At 62.3% G+C, this 20,977-nt stretch overlaps 4 protein-coding genes across 8 annotated transcripts in view; all 4 read right to left on the bottom strand.

Moving 5' to 3' along the window:
- Positions 1-1,201: 1,201 nt before the first annotated feature.
- ST6GALNAC6 (ST6 N-acetylgalactosaminide alpha-2,6-sialyltransferase 6) lies at positions 1,202-4,198 on the bottom strand. Of its 2 annotated transcripts, none has more exons than XM_068413781.1 (7): positions 4,110-4,198; positions 3,658-3,775; positions 2,704-2,768; positions 2,412-2,591; positions 1,828-2,225; positions 1,525-1,632; positions 1,202-1,453 (listed from the first exon to the last, which is right to left on the bottom strand). In XM_068413781.1, exons 3-7 carry the CDS (start codon positions 2,716-2,718, stop codon positions 1,264-1,266), a joined length of 891 nt encoding a protein of 296 aa, XP_068269882.1. In that variant the 5' UTR covers positions 2,719-2,768; positions 3,658-3,775; positions 4,110-4,198; the 3' UTR covers positions 1,202-1,263. The 2 variants fall into 2 exon arrangements, with proteins under 2 accessions (XP_068269882.1, XP_068269881.1); XM_068413780.1 differs by having other exon boundaries at positions 4,073-4,187.
- Positions 4,199-5,968: 1,770 nt separating this feature from the next.
- On the bottom strand, positions 5,969-8,018 carry ST6GALNAC4 (ST6 N-acetylgalactosaminide alpha-2,6-sialyltransferase 4). 2 transcript variants are annotated; one of them, XM_068413894.1, is made up of 6 exons: positions 7,927-8,018; positions 7,599-7,675; positions 7,153-7,323; positions 6,580-6,992; positions 6,336-6,443; positions 5,969-6,259 (listed from the first exon to the last, which is right to left on the bottom strand). In XM_068413894.1, the coding sequence occupies exons 2-6, from the start codon at positions 7,608-7,610 to the stop codon at positions 6,070-6,072; spliced, it is 894 nt and encodes a 297-aa protein (XP_068269995.1). In that variant the 5' UTR covers positions 7,611-7,675; positions 7,927-8,018; the 3' UTR covers positions 5,969-6,069. The 2 variants fall into 2 exon arrangements, with proteins under 2 accessions (XP_068269995.1, XP_068269996.1); XM_068413895.1 differs by lacking the exons at positions 7,153-7,323; positions 7,599-7,675 and having other exon boundaries at positions 7,927-8,013.
- Positions 8,019-9,533: 1,515 nt separating this feature from the next.
- DPM2 (dolichyl-phosphate mannosyltransferase subunit 2, regulatory) lies at positions 9,534-12,622 on the bottom strand. Its single transcript, XM_068414016.1, has 4 exons — positions 12,596-12,622; positions 12,039-12,128; positions 10,757-10,859; positions 9,534-10,467 (listed from the first exon to the last, which is right to left on the bottom strand). Exons 1-4 carry the CDS (start codon positions 12,596-12,598, stop codon positions 10,409-10,411), a joined length of 255 nt encoding a protein of 84 aa, XP_068270117.1. The 5' UTR covers positions 12,599-12,622; the 3' UTR covers positions 9,534-10,408.
- Positions 12,623-13,758: 1,136 nt separating this feature from the next.
- EEIG1 (estrogen-induced osteoclastogenesis regulator 1) overlaps positions 13,759-20,977 on the bottom strand; it is a 38,550-nt gene continuing 31,331 nt past the window's right edge. For all 3 annotated transcript variants that reach the window (XM_068414026.1, XM_068414027.1, XM_068414028.1), the window contains 2 exons: positions 19,798-19,867; positions 13,759-18,927 (listed from right to left, as the gene is read on the bottom strand). In XM_068414026.1, the coding sequence (XP_068270127.1) occupies positions 18,882-18,927; positions 19,798-19,867 (116 nt within the window). In that variant the 3' untranslated portion in view covers positions 13,759-18,881. The remainder of the gene's footprint in view (positions 18,928-19,797; positions 19,868-20,977) is intronic.

The raw sequence follows: 20,977 nt of genomic DNA, 5'->3' as shown, positions 1-20,977 counted from the left end.
GAAGCCCCGGGGGTGCAGTGGCCTCACCTGCCTTTCCTCCTCCTCCTCCTCCTCCTCCTCCTCCATGGCTGCAGAGACCCCGTCCCAAGGCCCTGCGACCCCAGGGCAGCTGGCAGAGGGTGACACGAGTTGGGGGGGTCTCAGCTGCCACCAGCTCCAGGACAAGCACTGGAGAGGGGTGGCTCACAGCTGGGGTCAGCCGGCTGCTGGACACACTAGCCCCCTTCCCGCACCCTCCTGAGCGCCCAGGGCCAGCACCGCTGCGGGCCGGGGGTCCCGAGGGGCCCGAGCCCCCCTGCGATGGCCCCGCCGGCACACGCTGCCCCAGCCCCAAAAACCCAGCCCGGAGCCGGGGCCCAAGGCAACAGACTGCAGCAATATTTATTCCTATACAAACCATTACAAAACGCGGGTGCCCCGTGGCTGCCCCCAGCGCCGAGTCCCCCAAAGCCCCCGCCAGAGGGAAACTGAGGCACGGAGCCAGCGCTCAGCGCCCAAACACGCCGTACTGGGCCATTTTCCCCAAACCCACCTCTCCGCTGCTGAGAAATTAATAACAAAACCCCGCAGGGCACCAAGGGGCACCGCTGCCCTCCCGCTACGTGCCCACTCCTAAATAGTTTATTAGCGGTTAATGAACGCTGAGGACCCGACCCCTTCGTTACCGCTGACGAGCATCCGGCAGCTCCTGGGAGGGAAACTCAAATACAAACCCCAGGACCAGAAGCAGCGAGGGAAACAAAAAAAGCCCCCAAAAGCCCCCCCCCAAAATCCCATCGCTTGGTTAGAAAAGGTTTTGGCAGTGTGGGTGTGGGGTGGCAGGAGGAGAGGGGTGTTTTCAGGGTGCTGGGGCACCGAGGGCGGCAGCGTCACCCCCACGGGGTCCCACTGAAACCTGCGGGGTTCTGCTGAGGGAAGGATGCCCGTGAAGCGGGTCGGGGTGCTGAGCCCCAAAATGGGGTCCCCTCACCCAGGGGGTGGGGGGAAACAGTCTCCACGGCGGCCCCAAAAATGATGCAGCCCCAAACCGAGCCGAGGAGACCCGGCACCTCCCGTGAGCTCATCTCACCCCCACGCCTCCCAGGGGGGGACACACACCCCAAACCCTGCACTCACCACTTGGCCCCCCCAAAAACCAGCTCAACACGTCCCAGGTGTGCGGAGCCACCGTGCACAACGGTGCTGGTCCCGGGGGGATGCAGGGGACCCCCACCCAGCCCAGCCCCGGGGGGTCTGCCCGGCTTGGGTGGCGGGGGGCAGCCCCTAGGGCCAGGCGGGGTGGGAGAAGGTGATGTTGTAGAGGCCGGCCCAGCTGGCGAAGACGCGCTTCTCGGTGATGAAGCGATGGTGGTTGCCCTTGCGGCTCCGCTCGTTGTGGATGTAGGTCGTGCACTCGTCGGGGCCCTTCGGCTCGTAGTAGTGGTAGGGCAGGCGGGGGGGCGGGGGCCGGCGGCTGTGGGGCAAAGCATGGGGTAAGCCCCACGGTGGGGCCAGAGGGCTGGGGGGGCTCGGGGGTCTCCTTACCCGCAGTAATCAGGTGGCACCATGCCATAGACGTGGACGGCGTCACACAGCTCCACCGCGATCACCATGGTGAACCAGCCGGTGCTGAGCCACGAGCGCGACTTCTCCCTGGGGAGGAGAAACACGGCGGGGACGGGGGCAAGGTGACGTGGATGACAGAACCCCCCACAGGGTCCCCAACCTGCCCCAGGGGCCCCCAGCCCGATGCTGCAGCCCATCCCATGGAGCAGCCCTGAGAGCCAGCTCTGCCCCGGGGACCTGGGAAAAGGGGGGGACACGGTGCAGGAGGTGGCTCCAAGGTACCTGTCCTTCCCCGTCTCCCCCCGAAACAGGTCATCAAACTGCTTCATGCGGGCGGGGGAGACGACGTAGGCCGTCATGTTGGGGAAGGAGGCGCTGACGCGTTGGATGATCTTCAGGAGGCTCTTCTGCATCTTGGCGGGCGGCCCCCAGAAGATGAGGACGGTCTCCGGGGTCTTGTTGACGAACTCCTGGGGCCGCTTGAGGACGCGGTAGAGGCTGGAGTGGGCCACCACACGGAAGCTGGTCTTGTTGCCCACGTCAGCCTCGTAGCCGGTGGTGGGAGCGTCGTTCATGCGGATGGTGCACTCGGCCGCGTCGATGGCCGTGCCCAGGCGGGTGCCCAGGAGGTGGCTGGAGCTGGTGACAATGACGCACTGGTGGCAGCGGGCAGTCAGGGTCTGGTGATGACAAGCACCGTGAGCAGGTGACTTGGTGTCACTGCGACCCAGCTGGGACAGGGGACAAGGCATCACTGTCCCCTGCAGAGCCACTGTCCCACCGGAGGGGACGATTTGGCTGGATGTCAGCAGAGGGCCAGATCCTGCACCCGCCGCCGAGGCCGGACCCCCCCGCCCTGCTCGTACCTTGTTCCCGCAGACGGGCAGGTACCCGCTTTTCACCCCCCACTTCTTGAGGTCGGGGGGCCGGTGGGCCCTGCCCCGCAGGCGGCTGTAGGGGAACACCTCGCTCCCGCTGCCCGAGCTGTAGATGATCAGCAGCGTGACCAGGGCAAAGAGGACCCCCAGGGCGGCAGCGCGCTGGCTCTGCGGGTGGGGGGAAAGGGTCAGCACCCGGCCCCGCTGCCGGCACCGTCTCCGGTGGGATGCCCGGTGTCCCCCGGGAGCTGCCCGGTGTCCCCGGGGTGATGGCACTCACCGTGCTGCCACTCATGTCTCTGTGCCGACCTCAGCGCGCAGCGATGGCCAGCGTCCCGCGAGCACCTGCAAGGCACACGGTCACCCCGGCCCCTCGCCACCGCGCTCGGGCTCCCGTCCCCGCGCTGCTCGGGGAGAGGCTCCCCAGGGGCTGGCGGGGATACGGGATGATGCTGTGCCAGGGCAAGGCGGGCGCCCAGATGGACCCCCGGGACCCCCTTTCAAGGGGAGGACAGACCCCTGGCACCGGTGTGGGGAAGGGAAACGCTGTGGGCAGGGGCCGGGCGAGCTCTGCAGTGCTGAGGAGCCAAACCCCACCGCGGCTCGTGCCAGGGTGATCCCCACATCTTGTGCCGGGGTGGTCCCCACGGCGGGCTGCGCTCCGGGGAGTGGTTATCCCCCGCTGGTGGGGCTGAAGCTGCCCAAACCCGCGGGGTCAGGGAGGCTGAACCCACTGCTCACGCGGTGAAATCCCGTTAGAACCGGCTGGGACGTGGGGGAGAGGAACCGAGACCTGCACAACTCAGCTCACACATGGGCTCAAGCCCAGCCGGGGCCAGCAGGGACCTCCGCAGCCCCAGGGGTGTGGGGTGCCCCCGGGGGACCTGCCCGGCCTCGCAGGGATGCACTGACCCAATTTATTTTTCAAAGTCCTCGTTAGTGACTCACGGCAGCTCCTGGAGCAATCGGAAATTAAAAAATTGAGGCCTCTTTACTACGTGCCCTGGGGGGAGCGGGGAGGGGAGATCACGCAGCGGCCTGGGCTCAGTCCCGGGGGGGGACCGGGACCCCCGAAGGGCTCCCAGGGCCGGGGCCGATGCTCGGGAAGGTGCGAACCTGCCCGGGGAGCCCCGCGACGGCGAAGGGGCCGGGCCGGGCCCAGCCCGGGGAGCAACACCGCGACCCCCGCACCCCGCCCCGCACCCCGCGGTGCCCGGGACCCCGCGGGCCTCACCTGAGCGGGGGGGGGGGGCTCCTCCGCGGCGGGGCCGTCATCTCCTCCTGCGGCCCGCGGGGGCGGGGGGCTGCCGGGCCCCCCCGGCCAGCACGGCCATGGCGCTCACATCGCTGCTCTGCCGGGGAACGGCCGATCCACACCCGCTCCCCGCGACCCCGCCGGGCGAACCCCGCCGCTCCCCCCCGTGCCACCGCCCCCCGGCCCCGGATGCGAACCCTCCCGCGCCCCGGGAAGCGAAACCCCTCCCGGCCCCTCCGGGTGCGGACCCGCCTCCGCTCCTACGCGCAAATCCTCCCCCACCCCGGGGAACAACCCGCCCCCCCCCGCTCCCGGGGTACAACACTCCCCCCACGGTGCAGCCCCCCTTCCCCATCCACCGTGCACCGGAGCCGCGGGGCGGGGGGGGCCGCACCTCCGGCCGCTCACGGCGCCGTTCCGCCCCCCCGCACCGGCTAAACGGGTCGCTCCCGGCCCACCGGCCGCTCCGCACGGCGCCGCGATGCTGCCGCTGCTGCCGCCGCCGCCCGGGCCGGGGCCGCCGCCGCGCGCACGGAGCCCCGGGAGCCGCGCGCCGCCCGGGGCCGGGGCAGCGCCGCGGGGTCCTAGCGCCGCCCGCCCCGCGCCGGGCCCCGACGGCGCAGGCCAGGGCCTGCCCCCCCCCTGCGGCCCGGCCCGGCCCCCCTCGCCGGTGCGGGGGCGGGCAGCGCTGCCCGCGGGTGCCGGGAGCGGCAGGCGGGGCCTGACCCGCTGCCGGGCGCAGGGCCACGTTGCCGGGGTGCCGCGGCCTCCCCCGCGCTGGCCGGGCAGCCCGGGGCCCCTCTCTGGGGGGTTTCGTGGGGCGAGGAGGGGGCTCCACCGCCGGCAGGGACCTGCAGCCCCGCTGCGGCGGCCGGCGCCTGTCCAGGGGGGTTTCGGCTCCTCTGTCCCGGCGGTGGCCTTCCCTGTGCGGGGTTGTGGCAGCTGAAGCACCAGGCAAAGGACGAGAGGAAACGGCCTCAAGTTGTGCCAGGGCAGGTTTAGATTGGAGATCAGGGACAATTTCTTCATGGAAAGGGTTGCCAAGCGCTGGCCCAGGCTGCCCAGGGCAGTGGTGGAGTCCCCATTCCTGGAGGGATTTAAAAGCCGTGTAGATGTGGTGCTGAGGGCCATGGGTTAGTGGTGGCCTTGGCAGTGCTGGGGTAATGGATGGACTTGGTGATCCTAAAGGTCCTTTCCAACCAAAACGATTCTATGGCAGAGCTCCGCGGGCTCTTCTGTCTGCACTCCCTGCGGGACGCTGTCCTGGCAGCATCCTCAGGTCCCAGCCGACTCGATCCTCACTTGGCCCAGCTGAAACAGGAGCGAACGCAGCCCCCTCTGCCCCTCCTGCCCCCCAGTCACCGCCGGGCCCACCCAAACACGTGGCATCTGCTACAGGTTCAAAGAGCCACTGTGGCAGCTCCGTGCAGCTGGGCTCAGGGCTGCAGACGTGCCCACGGCGTGCCCCCTCTCTCCAGTGACACCGGAGCTGGCAGCTGTCCTGCCTGCAGCCCGGCAGCACTGAGGATCACCCCAGACCCACCATGAAATCCACACGGAAACACAGCTGCTGGTTCCCAAATAACCTTGACCATCAGCTTTCAGCACCCTCCTCCCTGCCCTGGCGCAGCTCTACCCCCTCGTCACCTCCCCCTATTTATAGCCTGGCAAAGGAGCGGGACACCGCAGCCCTGCCACCAGCTGCCGTCCCCTGTCCCCACGTCCCGCAGCCACAAGGGGCACAGCACGAGGCACCACAGAGTTAAAAACACTTTTAATGGCCACATTTGCTTTGGTCTGAATCCAAGGGCACTTGTGACAAGGCGCGTGTGGCCCCTGGGCTTCCCAGCTGGGGGGACGCAGGGGACCGCAGGGACCTGCCCAGGCGCAGGGCAGCGGAAGGCAGCAGGATGGGGCAGCCCAGACCCAGCGCCCTGCACCCCCCACCCAGTGCCGGGTCTCAGGGCAGGGACCGCGGTGAAGCTTCATCCCTGGGAAAGGCACCGGCTCGTGGCGCTGGCGGGGCCAAGCTCTCCCACCCCGTGTCACGCTGGAGCCCAGCAGCGTGAACGTTTAATCCTGCATTAAATATTCATCCCAGTAGAGCGGGCGGAAAACCTTCGTGGTCGCCCTGGGTCCATGTGGGCAGGTGTTCGGAGCCGAAGGGGCTCTGTGGGTGCAGCTCACACCCGCCGTGCACCAACACGAGGGGACCCAGCCCACGCACCGGCTGGGGGAACCGGCCCTGCCGCTGCGGAGGCAGAGACACCCTGCTCCGGGGCTTGGCAAAAGGCTTTCAACGGCGGCACCGGCAGAGCCGAGACATGTCGTTGCAGGATGAGACCCACCCTGCTGCCGTGGTCCCCACTGCCTCGCCCCGTGGCTGGCACCCTACCCGCCTGCCCAGGATGGGTGGGTGAAGACGATGTTCCTCCTCTTGGCCCAGCGGGAGAAGATGGCTTTCTCGGTGATGAAGCGGTGCCCGGCGCGGCGGGCTTGCTCGTGCAGCAGGTACATCCTGCACTCGTCCAGCCGGCCCTTCTCGAAGTAGTGGTAGGGCACGCTCGAGTGGTTCTTCTCCCTGGCGGGAGGGGACAGGGTGGGCATGGGACTCGGGGGCACACTGGACCACCCCGCGCCCGCCACCCCCCGCGCACCTGCAGTAGCTGTCGCTGACCATGCCGAAGACGCAGATCTGCTCGCACAGCTCCATGGCCAGGATCATGGTGAACCAGCCTGTGCTCAGGAAGGAGCCGGACTTCACCCTGCAAAGCACCGTGGCCGCGCTGGAGCGGGTGGCACGGTGCTGCCGTCCCAGCTGGGCTATGGGTGCCTGATGCGGGGGGGGATGGGTGCCATGGCAGGGGGACCTGATGGGGGCTCCTCAGGAGCCGGCGGTACCTGTTCTTCCCCGTCTCGTTCTGGAAGACGTCGTCGCAATACCGCATCTTCTCCTCGGTCAGGGTGTAGATCTGCAGGCGGGGGTACGTCTCCACCACCTTCAGCAGTGCCCGGTAGGTTGAGCCCATCTTCTCCCGGTTCATCTTCTTGGCGGGTCCCCAGATGATGTAGAGGGTCTCCTGGGACTGCTGGAAGAAGTAGGGCTGGTTCCTCAGCAGCAGCGGGACGCTGGTGTGTGACACCACCCGGACGGTGCTCCGCGCCCCCACGTCCTCCTCGTAGCCGGCGGTGGGGGCATGGTTCATGCGCAGGACGCACTCCTGCCCGTCGATGGCCTGTCCCAGGCGCGAGCCCAGCATCTGCCCCGAGCTGGAGACAACGGCGCAGCGGCGGCACAGCGCTCGCTCCAGCGGCTGCGGGGAGACGCACCGTCAGCCATCGGCTCCCCCTCCCCTCCCGCAGCAGCTGGACACACACCGCAGCCCCATCCGCCATTCCCTGAGGAAGGGGAAACTGAGGCACGGGTGGTTCGAGCTGCCCCAGCAGCCCCAGTGCTGCCCCATCCCCACGCACCTGCCCGTCGGGGACGCGGCTGTAGCCCTGGAAGCTGAGGACGGTGGGTGCCGTGGGGCTGCCCCGCTGCCCCGGGGCCCGGCAGCAGGGCCGCAGGCAGGCGTGGGAGCAGAGCAGGACGTACAGCACGGCCACCGCCGCCACGCACAGCAGCGTCAGGAAGAGCCGGACCTGGGAGGGGAGCGGGGGGGTTTCTCCAGGCCCGGCCCCGTGCCCCAGCCCCGGGTCGGACGCCGGTGGCCCCGCGGCACCAGCAGCCCCTCGGAGCGGGGTGTTGGGGCACAGCGAGGAGCGCTGGGGGCCCCCGCCCCGCAGGGCCGCGCCCCCGGGGGGACCCGCAGCTGCCGGGCTGCGCCTCCCCCGGCACCGCTCTGGGGGGGAGCGGCCCCCCGGTGCCGGCGGGGTCCCCCCAGGCCCTCGCACCCCCCGTCCCCGCGGGTACTCACCAGCGTCTTCATCCTTGGGGGGCCGGCGGGTCTGCCGGCGGCGTCCGGGGGTCACCCGGAGGGTGGGGGCTCGCACCCTGCGCGCACAGCGGCGGCACCGGTGAGCGGGGCACCGGGGACCCCCCCGTCCCCGGTACCCCAATGCTCAGGTCCCCCCCCTCGCCTTGTGCCGAGACCCCCCCGAGCCTGGGACCCCCCCACGCCCCGGAGCCCCCGGGGTGCCCCCCCGTCCCCGTCCCGCCGCGGGGCCCCGCGGGCGCAGCCCCCCCCCGGGCAGGAGCGGCCCCGGGGAGCGGCACCCCCGGTTCCCGGTACCGGCCCCACTCACCGCGCCGGGAGCCCCCGCGGCGGCTCCGCTTCCCGGTCCCAGGGCCACCGGGCCCCGCATCCCGGCCGGGCGGCACCGGGCTGGGGCTGGCGGGGCGGAGCGGAGCGGGCACTGCCGGGACCGGGACCGCCCCCGCCCGCCCCCGGCACCCAGCCCCGGCTCCCCCGGGGCAGCGCCCGCAGCCCGGCACTGCCCGCCCCCGCTGCGGCTCCGGGACCGGGCCCCATCCCCTGTGTCCTGGGTCCAGCCGTCCCGGTACCGACCCCGGCACCCACCCTGCGTGCCCCGGGACCCACCGCAGCCCCCACTCCTTGTGCCTCTGTACCAAGCCCAGCACCCACCCCACGTGCCCTGGTACCGACCCCAGCACCCATCCCCTGTGCCCTGGGACCAGCCATCCCGGTACCGACCCCAGCACCCACCCTGTGTGCCCCAGGACCCACCCCAGCACCCACCCTGTGTGCCCCAGGACCCACCCCAGCACCCATTTCTCCCTGCGCCTCCTGCTCTGCCCTCTCAGGCTTCCCTCCGCCCCGGGGGTCCCTCCAGCCAACCCCCGTGTCCCAAAGCCCCTTCCTCACCTCCGTGCGCCGCCAGCTCCCAGCCACTCCGGACACGGGTGAGCTCAGGTGTGGTGGGAACAGCCCAGGGACCAAAATGATCCAAAATGATCCAAAATAGCTCAGGAGCGGGGCCGGGGCAGGCAGGCCTCCCTCTCTGTACCCTGGTCCCCATTTGATGGCCCTGGGGGACAAACCATCACCTGCAGCCCCCCACGTCAAGGCCAAGCTGCGGAGCACCTGAAAAATGTATCCAGAGCGAGCCGCCTGCCTCCGGCCTGCGCAGGAAGGGGCACCGGACTTTGTTATCGCCCACTGTTGACAAAGAAATATGAGAAGTAACCTTGAAACTGGTCCCCAACCTGGCCCCTGCAGGCTTTGACCAGGAGAGAAGGTGACAGGGACACTGCTGGGCTCCCGTGCAGGAGCAGGGCCCCGGGACACACCTGGAGTTGCTCAGAGACACGACCGAATTTTCCCCCCTTTTGCCTCCCCCTGCCCCAGCTTAAACCCACCTTCCCCAGGTGAGGGGCTGGGAAGGGGAGTGAGGGATCCCTCCTCGGGAGAAGGGGCAGCAGCAAGACACAGGCAAGGGAAAACAGGGCGATGGAGGGCTTGGCCTCAGGGAGGGCACAGCGACAGGGAGGTGGGGTGGGTGCACAGCCCAGCATGGCCAGGCAGCTCCCCAAGAGCTGGAAACAAACCTCCAGCTGCAGCCTCGCCAGCAGGTTAAACCACAGCCAGGCTCAGCCCAACCCCACAGCACCCGCGGTGCCCCTGTGCCACCAGCATCACCCCCACCAGCATGGGAGACGATGGGACACGCTGCTGTCGGGGAGGGGAAGCTCACGGTACCTGCGAGAAGGGTCAGAGCGCCTCAGATCTGCCCTCCTTTTGCTGGAGCCCCCCCAGGCAGGGTAAAGCAGCCCCCCAGCCAGCACAAAGCAGGACCTTCCCCAGCACAGCGTCCAGCACTGCCAGGGCCATGCAGCAGAAACCACCCCAGCAGGCCTGCGGCACCCCCTCGGCACGGGCAGGGGACAGGGACCGAGACCTTGCAGACCTTTATTGAGGGTGATCTGGCTGCTGTGGTCTGGGGGAGCTCCCCGGGCCCCACATCTCGGGGGAGCAGCTGCAGCCAGGAGAGGGAACCCCACGGGGGGAAGGACAGGGTGCCACCACAGAGCCTTGTCCGGGGCAGGGACCCGGAGCTGCGCCCATCAGCGGCGGAGCCGAACGCTTCCCTGAGACACAGGGCATCTCCTCACCATCCCTGGGTGACTGCAGGAGGGGACGCAGAGGGCAGCAGTGGCACTGTCCCTGCACCCTCTGCACGCCTGGCCTCACGGGGGGTCCCTGTTCAGAAAGGGAAGAGCCCACCAGCACCGTGCTTAGTGCTTCCAGCAGGCAGATGGAGAACGCCAGCCTGCCTTTTCCAAGCCCAAAGTCTCACTTCTTTCCTCTCAATCATGAATCCAATTAAAAAAAACCCTCACAAACCATATGTAAATGTTTAAAAAACCCAGAAGGAACAAACTATTGGACACAGCAAGAGCAGAGGGGAAGGATGACCCAGAGGCCGAGCAGCGGGCAGGGGCTCGACTCAGACTCTGGGGGTTACAGCTGCTGGACCCCGACAGCTCCTCTGGCCAGCGCGGGCCGAAGCACGGCCGGCACAGGCAGCCCCAGATGGGGAGCAGGTCCCTCGCAGCCGGGGCTCTGGTCCCTCTCTCGATGGGCCCCCGAGGTCAGTTTTGCTTCCCTTTGGTCAGTAAGTTGTAAACGACAGGAGGAGGGAGGTGGGAGGGCGCAGGCAGCTCGGTGCTGAGCGCGCTGGAGGTGCTGCTGCAGGCAGAGGCTGTTCTTCCTGGCTACGCCGCCGCAGGGTGGGTGCCGCCTTCTCATCTCTCTCAGCTGGGCCTTCAGTCCGATTTCTTGGCAGGTTTCCTGCTCTTCCACATCACCACCATTATAAAAACGCCTACCACGAGAGAGAGGAGATCCAGCCAGAAAATTTCTAATCACGGGCACTTTTAAAACACATCGTGGTGAGAACCAGAACCTCAGCAGAGCAAGAAAATTCCACCACCCAGAGGCTCCAACAGCCAAAGTGACACACAAACAGGCCCCGAGAGCCTGTGCCCGGCGGAGCTGCGGCAGCAGCCACAGAGAGTGTGTCACGAGCGTCACACATTAGCTAACCCCCAGCAACCCTCTTCTCTCTTCCTAATTTAGAAGCTTCTAATTAGAACAACAGAAATAACACTCACCTATAAATAGCAGCAGCAGCAGCCCGGCCACCACGGGGATGATAACCGCGTACTCCCTGGGCAAGAAGTACCGGTGGATCCCGTGGTCGCTGTCGATGAAGGGCTGCAGGAGACAGAGGGGTGTCAGCAGGTGGGCACGCCACAGGGCCGGCCCCCGGCACCCGCAGCCTCGTGGTTTCAGAAGTGGGATGGAAATATCAGGTGTGAGGAGACAGCTTAAAAAAAAGGGTGCCCAGCCCCACACGTGGCTCAGCCCGCAGCTGCAGGGACGCGACAGCGGGCGGGCAGCGAAGGCTTCAGCGTTCACCAGACAACGCGGGGCAGCCACGCGAGGCTGAGACCCGCAGCGCCGGGGTCTCAGGGTGGGCACGGCTGCCTGCCCGCTCCGCGCTGAACACAGCAAAGCCCCGGACTCTCTGCCCTGCGGAAGGGAGCAGCTGATACCGGCTCTGCCTCACGGCGATCCCGCCAGGATCCTGCTGCGGAGGCCAGCGGAAGCTTTGGACACTAGAGAGCAGCGTACGGATCCTACAGAGCAGCGAGCGCACCTACGCGCTCCCGGGACTACAGACCCTACAAACTGCCCCTATAAACACGTATCGGGCAGCAGAGCGCACAGACCCAAGAGGGGAATTCAAAACTCTCAGAGGTAGAGGGGAAGCTGCCAGGAGCTCAGCCATCAGCCCGAGGCCGAACCAGGCCGCTCGTACCTGGAAAGCTCGCAAAGAGACGTTCCTTTCCAGGAACAAAACCACTAATGGCCCCAGCTGATGTGTCCCTAGAAGTGGGCAAACTACCAGGCTCACAATCACTTTTCCAGAGCTCTGCATTCCCTAAACTCTTCCCCTCCCTACCAGGCTCCAGATTTGGTAAGAGTTGTCTCTTTTTATGTCTCCCTCTGTCGTCTCCCACCAGAACCAGGAATCTGGAGGACAGCAAACGCAAACACCAATGACAGAGGGTGTCCAGAGGGACCAGCCTTCAGCTCTCACTGACGGCTCGAGTGAGCCTTAGATCTTGCACTGGCCCAAGCAGCCTGTCTGGGAGCAGCAGGGCAGGCGGCACGACCAAAGCCTGGTCCCACCCAGGCAAGGGCAGGCGCACCCAGAAGGGCCGAGGGCTGTGCCAGCCAGCAGAGGAAGCTCTGCCTTGACATTTTTAACCGGGAAGCTGGCGAGGCGGAGTCCTTCAGGCACACGGACACATCAGCACCTAAACAAAGCCTGTGCGAACACCTGAGCGTGGAGGGATGGGGATTGTAACGGCCAGAGGAGACTCGTACCAGGATGATGATCCAGAGGGTGTAATAAACAAACAGGACGAGGCTGAAGGCGACCAAGCCGAATCCAACCACCCGGTCTGTTGCTGTGGCCTGCAAAGGAGAGAGAGGCAGAGCGGGATCCGCTCGCTGCAGCACCCGGGCATGGACGGTTACCGGGCACCCGCTGGTTGGGCGGCCCCGGGGGGAGCGCACGGCTGCGGGCTGAGGCGTGGCGGGGAGCGGAGAGCGGGGGGACCCCCTGCAGCGGGAACGGCCGGGCCCCGCTGAGGGCGGCGCCCCCGGAGCTCCCGCCCGTCCGCGCCTGTTCCCACCCCCGCAGCTCCGGCCCGGTCCCCCCAGGCTCCGACCGCCGCCCGGCGCTGCCCCGGGAAGGCCGCAGGAGGCGGCCGGGGCCCAGCGTCCCCCCCGGGGGCGCGCAGCCAGGGGGCCCCGCGCTGGCTCTGGGCCGCGGTTCAGCCCAAGCCCACCCGGGCCGAGCAGGGCCGGGCCGGGCCGAGCAGGGCCGCGCCGCCACCGCCTCCTCCCGAGGCGCCCCGGGGCCGCCCAACCGCACTCACCATGGCGACCGGCACCACGGCCTCCCTCCCGCCAGCCCCGCCCTTCCGGGAGCAACCCACCAATCAGCGCGCCTGGAGCCAGCTCCGCCCTCCCCTCTGTCGGCGATGGCCAATCAGCGGAGGCGGTTTGGGGGCGGTGGCAGCGTGGGGCTCGTGGGCGCGGCCCGCCCGGAGCATGCCGGGAGCTGTAGGCGCGGGGCTGCGGCCCGGCCTCCCCGCGGGGCGCGGCGGGTGCGGGCGGCCCCAGCCCCGGGGCAGGGACGGGGCGGCCCCCGCGCCCCCCGTTAGCGAAGCCCTTTGCTGAAGCACCCCCGCCTGTGCCTTCGGCGCCGCGGCCGGTGACGGGAGAGGACGGGCCCCTCCGGCCCCGGGTGCTCTGGCCCCACCAGCCCCCCCCGATGGAACCCAGCCGGCCCCAAACCCGCTCCGACCCCCGGATCCTCCCGTCCTGCGCCCCAGCCCTTGCTCCGCACACGCTGCAGCTGGAGGGAAGGGAACTGCCGAGGGCCACAAGGGAGCGGGATCGTCCGACGAAGGGCAGGCGGCTGAGGGCCAGGGGCAGCCCCAGCACGGCCCTCCCGGGTGTAGCTGCCCAGGAGCGGTGGCTGAGGAAGGCAAAGCCGCCTCCTCCCAGGGCCCTGGGCCCCTCCCGCCCTTGCAGGCATCAGCAGCAAGTACCCGGGCACCGGATTTGGCTTAAAACTCTGTCACTGGGATTGCCAGGCTGTGGTGGAAGAGGAGCGGCTGCCCTGGCACGGACACCGGGGGCCCGCAGGGTTCCCTGGAGCCCTGTGGGGCTGTGGCACCGTCCCCCGGGCCAGCCTGGCGAGGCAGCCCCGGGCTGGGGTACCCAGCCCTGCTCTGGAGCGGGGCAGGTCAAGCACACTCAGGGACTCGTGGCCCTTCACCTTCCCCTGGGGACTGCAGGCTGCTGCTTCCACAGGACCCGTGCTGCGCTGCCAGCTCCCCTCTGCAGCCCTCCTCCTGTCCGCAGGCGAGGGCTGGCACAGATCTCGGCTCCCAGCTGCCAAAGAAATCCTAGAAGGCAAAGCCAAATCTTATTCCAGGGCCCTGCGTGCCAGCAGGCCCCGTCTCACCCTTCTGCTTCCTTAGCAGATCTCTAAATACATTTAAAACAAGAAACGAAGCAAGAAGAAGCAGTGTGAAGTACCAAAAACCTTTATTTTTCCCCCCAAACCATAACAACATTTGACATTATATTGATTTCCTCATATATTTGTTATTTCTCTACGTTAGGAACCAGATACAGAAAATACAAACACGATCTGTTGAATCAAAGACGGCACAGCATTCCGTTAGAAAAAGAAACAGAAAAACAATAAAGGAGCAAGATAAAAATGGTGAAAAATAGTCATTCCCTCCAGCCCAAACTTTCCAAGAATCATCATCAAAATAGAGCAGTGGAAGTAGCTTCTCTTTCTAAACGCACTTCTGCTTTAAGAAAAAAGTTAGATTTATCTTTAGATTTCAAAGTAAAAAAATGTTAAACTATCTTTCAAGCAATTTTGGAAGTTTGCATAGACCCGTTCCCTTTCCAAAAATATCAGCGATCTCTCTATAGAATCTGATATAAATCAAGTGCGCGCCTCATCTGAAGGTCACCAAGCTCCAGTAACTTTCAAGAAAATAAAACACGATCTCCCCTTCCCCTCCCTCCCCCACAAAAATACGGGCTCTACCGTTATTCCTTGTGTTTCGAGGCAAGTCACGAGGCTCAGCCACACCTCTCGCTCAATATTCATCCTAACTCCTTTTTTATTTCCCAGGTTTCCACGTCTGCTCCCTCCGGACGGGGCAGGGGCGACGTGGAGCTGCAGAGGGCATCGGGCTCGGATGGCGCGGGTGGGCTGATGGATGATGCAGCTCTCGGGAGGGAAGCCGGGGTGGGGGGGTGTGTGGGGGGGAATTTTGCGCTTATCAACCCCCCCAACCCCAGCGAGGAAGCGGCTTTTCAAGGACAAACACCTGCGACCAGGCAGTGTTTGTAGGAACTCGCCCCTGGGGACCAGCCTTGTCCACAGGGCTCAGTCACCAGAGCGAGAACTCAGCTAGAGACCAGGTGGGGGGCAGGGGAGGGGGCGGAGGGTGGGTGTGGGGCTCCTGGGTAAGGCAGCGAGGAGGGGAGCGGGGCCCCTCTCCAGGAGGGGGGGGTCACCGAGGTGCTCTAGCGTACCTGGAGTGAGGTTTTCCCAGAGGTTCACAGCGGCGCGTGCAGAGTCCAGCTGCACAGCCACCGGTTTAAAAAGAAACAGCAACGACAAAATAAATTAAAAAGTCAACCCCCTCCTATTAAGATGCAAATGAAAGACGGATTTCTTCAGGTCTCGGCCCGGTTCGGAACCCTCTAAAAACTGAAGCAAACATTTAAAAGGGCTTATTAACCTTCTGCGAAGGGGGGGCAAAGTGATGTGGCAATGAGTGGGGGGAGAGATCACACGCCTGCTGCCCATCGCACGGAGGGTCAGGACAGCACCAAGGCCCCCAGTTAAAGTGCTGACCAGACAAACGAAGAAGATGGAGGAGCAACATCCTTCTCCCCCTTTTCCATCACAATTTCCTAATTGAAACCCATCTCTTTCACCAAGTCACAACCAAGCCTATTCTTTTGGACATTCACTCAGTTTATACTGGTTTTTAAAAAAAAAAGTTAGTAAAAAAGTTACATTGAATTTCCCAACTCTTTGCAATGAGCTTCCACCAACTAAAGGTCCAGAAACTGGGAGAGCAGAGCCCACACGTTTCGCCTGGCTGCCAGACTGGAGCAGAGAGCCAGCTCTGCTCTCCGGGGTCAGCCAGGCGTGCGCAGCCCTGCTCGCCAGCATCACAGACCCAGGGGATGCAGAGCCTCGCCAATAAGGTCCTTTAACTTGTTTAAGCCACCTCTGAATCCCCTGAGAAGGGGAACAATGTGGGGAAGAACATCCTCCCTCATCCCCCCAGGAATAAAATATCAATGAAACAATAACGCAGTCAAAAAAACACCAGCCTGCTGGGTTTATAAAAAGAAAAAATCCCATAAACTTCAAGACCAAAAAAAAAAAAACCCCAAAAGGAAACTAGCCAGGGGTTTGGGTCTGGAAACTGATTCACTTCTTCAATGTTCAAAGTCAACAAGGAACAGACGGCAGCGATGCCCCAAGGAAAAAGTGCTCACGAGACGCAGCTTCGCAAGAGATGGCAGCAAGTCTGCAGGACAAGCGACCCCACTTCCATCACCACCGCCCCGTACCCCCACCAGTGCCCCGGGACCGCTGGGCATCGCTCGGGGTGGAGGCGCAGCGGGAGCTCTGCGTGGGAGCTAGGAATAGGCACCGAGCGCTCCGCCTGCCCTCCGGGCCTGCTCTGGGCACTCCTGGCTGTGCTGCACCAGGCTGAAGGACTAGGGCTGCTTTCTTATTCCAAACAAGGGGTAGGAGAGCTAAAAAGCTATGTAAGACCAGGATCTGTGGAGTCAATAGTAACACGGAGACAAGGAAGAGACACCGGATGAGACAGTTATCAACAACGCAAGCAGTGATGTGCCAAGCCGCTGGAGGAGAAGCCGGAGCCGTGCCCAGGTTGGCCACAGCTGTGCGATGGGGCAGGTTACGCCTCTGCCAGCCCGGGACGATGAGACCAGCTTTCTGAAGAGCTCAACTGCTTCTCCTCTTGCTTCACTGGGAAGAGACTCCTCCGTCTGTTCCACTGGGGATTTCGTGACATGCCGAGCTGCCAGCACCTCGGAGCAGCCGACTCTTGCCAACGGGGGCCCAGAAGCAAGCCCTGGGTTCTCAACTGCTCTGAGAGCGACTGCTGTTGTTTTTCATGGGAAGAGAAGTACCGCAGCAGAAGCGAGCTGGGTTTTGGCCTCTTTCCTGGCTTATGTTTGCTCCTTTCAAGTCCTGGTCGGACCCGATTTCCCACAGGGCTTCGCTGGCCCCTGGGGAGCAGCCGGTGCTGGGGAGCAGCCTGGCCTGCAGACAGGGCAGGAGCACCCACTGCTGCCCGAGCCTGCTTCTGCCCGCAGCCTGACCGGAGCAGCGGGTTCAGGCCAGGCCTGGCTTCCTGGCAGAGCCCCAAGGAGAGAGAAAAGCAAGCAGATCTCCCCTTCCTGCAGACACACAGCATCTCAGGAACAGGGCAGGATGCTCACCAGCCTGCTAGCGAGTGCCAAACCTACCCAGCCTGAATGAAGAAGAGATCACCGCTAAAAACCACCAGCAAGTGTGAAAGAGCTTTTGTTCTAGACAGACTCAAAAGAGCCAATACTTCTTCCCTACATCAAACCAAACCGAGGTGTTGCCTGTACCCCTTCTTACCCTAATCCAAATTTAATTCCCTTTGAAGGGAAAGGGTGAAAAAAAATCCATATCCTATGTGTGGTCTGTCCAAATACAGAAAAAAACCTCTTGACTCAAAGAGAGAAACCATCAAAACAGAGGGAGCAGCTCTATAGCTTTGCCACGCTGCCCAGCACCCTCCCCACGCAGCAATCCTTAGCTAGCAGGGCAGAAAGAAAAAAAACAATATAAATCAAGGCCCCTCCATGCCAAATTCCCTTTTCCAGTAGCTCATCTGCATGCATTCTGGCCACGGGAACCACAATTAATCCTTTTTTTTTTTTTCTTTTTCTCCTTTAAAAAAAGGCTTTACAACAACTAAGAATTTGAACGACGACGTGATCAGTTACAAGTCTCTCCTCGCTGAATGGGACAAGCATGTGCACGCACACGTGTGTCAGAGGGCCCGTTCCCAGCAGCGTGCCACCGCTCCGAGCGCACGGCCGCTCCGTACACGGGCAGAAGAGGAAAGGGCACTACACAGAAATAGCTTATGGGCTGAGAGTCTGTGTACAGGGAGGGCTGTAAGCAGAGCCTGCCGACGGCCCGCGGCTGGGTCCGCACAGATCCCCCTCTGCGGTTCAGCTGCCGGAAGGATCTATAAGTGGGAGCTGAAAGGGACCGACAGCTCTGCCGCACACCGCAAGGGGAAGAGGCAGCTGAAGTGTCAAACAACTGCAGAAACCAAACCCAAAGAAGAGCAATTGAAAGATCAACCAGGAAACAGTTTGAGGCCTTGTCAAGAGTTCACTCGCCACGGAGCGGGTAAGAACGGCTGCTGTAGCTAACGCAGCAGCAAACACCCATTCTACCTCTGAAGGCAGAGAGAGTGGCTTCTCCCCAGCCCCAAAAGGAACCAGCTCAGGCATAGATCCGCGCTGACAGGGCAAGAAAGGCCAACCAACACCAATTCCCTCCCTGGCCCAGGCCAAGAGAGGCAATTGTTAATCACCACCACAACAGAGAGACCACTGCAGTCAACTGCATCCTGCTCTGGCCCAGGGAGGGGTTCCCAGATAACCAGATTCTTTTCACGGTCCAAGAAGGGCAGCTCCCTTCCTGAGCCAAAAAAAAGAGGCTTTGTATTCCAAGCTCCAACAGTGACTATTTGCTGAATCAGTTCAGCAAACAGGGATTACACTCCTGGAACAGCAAGTAGAAGCCTCCTCCAGGTAAAATCTGGAACCTCTAAAGTGCTCCTGCTAATGCTGATAGATGAGCACTGCCCTCCCATGCCCAGCAGTGGAAGGGCGTAATGCAGTTAGTGGTATAACAAGCACTAGCATTTAACCGTTCATCAACTCCCGTCTGGGTTGCGGTAGTTTTCTGAAATGCACTTTTGGGAGATATTTCCTATGAGAAGTGGATGTTTGGGGATTTGAGGGTAGGAAGTGAAGTGCACACCACAGCATACCTTGTTCAGTAAAACCGTTGCCTTGGAAGGTGATGTTCCCTTGCAGAGTCAATGGAACAGAGCATCCTGCAAGTGGCCATTTCACTGTGTCACCAACAAGCAGCTCTTGGTTTGGTTAGAATGGTTTCCCCCTCCCTCAGTGGTCTGAAGAGTTCACAGTGGTATAACCCAATGTTTTGGGGAGAAAGAAGCTGAGAAGTCCCCTGTTGCAAGTGAATGGGTGGAGAGAGGGATGCAGATGAGCGACATCCTCTAGGACTAAGGATAAACCCAACAGACACCTCGTGTCTGATCAGAAACAGGGGGAAGGCAGGCACTGGAAGAACCAGGAAACAGAGAAGGGTAATGCCAACGTGGGGAAAGTGCATGATCTGGAGTGGTCTCGGAGTAGTTCTGCAGTGCAAACGTATGGGGAGGGGCGTGGAGAAATCCCTTCTGGAATGGTGCACGAAGAGAGGTAAAGGTTGGCATCCATGTGGCAGCAGACTGGGTAGGGGGCCTGTTTCCAGCAGCTCTACCCTGCTCTTCACATTTAGTGGGTTTCAATCACCACTGGCTCGTAAACTCCAGATGAGACCCTGGGGAGGCAGAGGGGGAGAAGGTGAGAAAGCCAGGTTATTTTCCTCAGTCACTGAGAGCAAGCAAGTTCTTACTCAGAGCTCTCCACTCACAAACATCGCCCTCTAACCCCACGCAAAACACTGAAAATAACGAGTCGCTCTGGTGGGAAGTCAACCCTCACGACAGCACAGACAACGATGTGGCAAGCTAACACTAGAGCACTTGAAAGAGCTGGGTGTAACACATGAATCCTTCCAGAGGACAGAGGAAAGGGGGCCGTATCCTGCGCAAAGAGCCAACGTTCCTGGCTTTGCTGCGCTCCCAATTTTGTCACCAACCTGACACAGCTTTGCATTACCATTATTGCTTCTATTTTAACCTCAAAAGATGCCACAAAGGCTCAAACACAACTAGCCAAGACACTGTGCTAACAGCTGTTGTGGCAAGGAAAAGTTTTATTTGTTCAGAAGTCTTTGATGAGAGGATGAGCCCTCGAAGAGGGAGGAGGCAGGGAAAAGGGACAACACACCAGGCTGCTGCAGTTTTGCTGCAGGCCAGCAGAAGGCAGAGCTCCCTGCCTTCGGTGGGGCACAGGAGCAAACAGGAACCAGCCTCTACCATTTTGTCCTTTTACTCCTTACTTCTGCTCTTGGTCTAACAACTAGGATCACATTATTCCTCTGAGCTCCTGCTGAGAACTGAATTCATACCCCAGTGCAGCTGTAGCCTGTCACCAGAGAGATCCCAGGGGTGTTAATGTGGGAATAAAGCCACCATGTAGCACATGATGTTTAGAAATCTCTCCCATAGCAAAAGGTGAAAGTTTCCTGGGTACAGAGGTAAGTAATCTCTCTGGAGCCCCTCTGCCAGCCATTTGGGAAGCCTACCTGTTTGCCAGCTGAATACCACTCAATGTAGTTGTTCCATCTCTGCTCACAAACAACCGCAGGTTACTGTCTGCAGGGAGAAAAGGAAGTAACACCTCAGAGTTCAGAACTACCACGGCTGCCAGGTGCTCCCCTCCCAGCCAGGTGCTCCCCTCCCAGCCGTGTTACACAACGGTCAGCACGGGAACAAGTGCGTTTCTGGGAAGGCACGTGCACGCTTCCTGGTGTTCCCACAGTAAAAGAGCTCGGGAACTCCTCTTCTTGCTCTGAAAGGGAGCCTTATCTACGAATCCACCACAGCACTAAGCTTTGAAAGAGTAAACGCAGGGAAATTAATTCCTCCAGCTGCTTTTTTAAAGGCAATTCCATCGATGCGAGTTCTTGGTCAGCTTAAACACAACTGAACAGGTGAGATATGGGGCCTCATGCTGCTGTTGTAGGCTCACTGGAGGAGAAACTCAGCTTGTTCTGCTGGTGAGAGGTGGCTACATTCAGTCTAGTTTTAACCCATGATGAGTGAGGTTTAAATTCCCACGTGATAAGAATGTTGCCATATGTGATGATTTAAGGTGACTAACACTAAACTACAGAAGCACTAACAACAAGTTAGGCTCTGGTTTAAAACTTAACAAAAAAACCACAACTACATAAAAGAAATGAGATTGATTTCTAGGCTATACTAGAAAATTAAAACAAATGCAGTGATGATGTTAGTTTTCTCTTAACAGATGCTGTGACTGCAATGGAGAAAACCCCTTCTTTGGCTCCTGGACAGACCTGATCACCACCACGCTGTGACCCATCTTTCCTCCTACCTCTCTGCAGACACGTGTGCTGTTTCCCCTCCAGTTGTGCTCTCCTACTTTAATAAATACCCTTGGGCTGACCCTGGGTGAAGGCCACTAGAGCAGTGCAGACAGCTGATGTAACTGATTTCCACTGCACTGTAGAATCAGTAATTTTCCCCTCTCAACCTGTACGTTTGAGCTACTGTCCTTCCTCTGCTGTAGTGGGCAGAGCAGCAGCAAGTGCTATTTGCTAATGGATGTGCAGCTCTCAAATCCACATGGTTTGTTTACCTACCATAGAAACACCTAGCAAGCACTGAAAGCAAATCGCTGTCAAACAGGGAAGGGGGTCCGTGGCAGATCAGATCTGACTGTAAGAGTTTGGCAGCCTT

The sequence above is a fragment of the Nyctibius grandis genome, chromosome 16 (assembly GCF_013368605.1).
Source record: "Nyctibius grandis isolate bNycGra1 chromosome 16, bNycGra1.pri, whole genome shotgun sequence".
Classification (NCBI taxonomy): Eukaryota; Metazoa; Chordata; class Aves; order Nyctibiiformes; family Nyctibiidae; genus Nyctibius; species Nyctibius grandis.
The sequence above is the reverse complement of the archived record's forward strand: the minus strand, read 5'-3'. Positions and strand labels throughout refer to the sequence as shown.

Bases quoted from the DNA above. Each gene is read 5' to 3' on its own strand.
- DPM2 (XM_068414016.1), bottom strand. The intron at 10,860-12,038 runs GTACGAGTCTCC...TGTCTCCTGCAG, and splicing joins CCCTCTGGATCATCATCCTG to CCCTTCATCGACAGCGACCA. The intron at 10,468-10,756 runs GTGAGTGTTATT...CTCTCGTGGTAG, and splicing joins GCTGCTGCTGCTATTTATAG to GCGTTTTTATAATGGTGGTG.
- ST6GALNAC4 (XM_068413894.1), bottom strand. The intron at 6,993-7,152 runs GTGCGTGGGGAT...GTCTCCCCGCAG, and splicing joins GCCGCGTCCCCGACGGGCAG to CCGCTGGAGCGAGCGCTGTG. The intron at 6,260-6,335 runs GTGCGCGGGGGG...CCCTCCCGCCAG, and splicing joins GTCAGCGACAGCTACTGCAG to GGAGAAGAACCACTCGAGCG.
- ST6GALNAC6 (XM_068413781.1), bottom strand. The intron at 2,226-2,411 runs GTACGAGCAGGG...TGTCATCACCAG, and splicing joins TGCCCGTCTGCGGGAACAAG to ACCCTGACTGCCCGCTGCCA. The intron at 1,454-1,524 runs GTAAGGAGACCC...TTTGCCCCACAG, and splicing joins GTGCCACCTGATTACTGCGG to CCGCCGGCCCCCGCCCCCCC.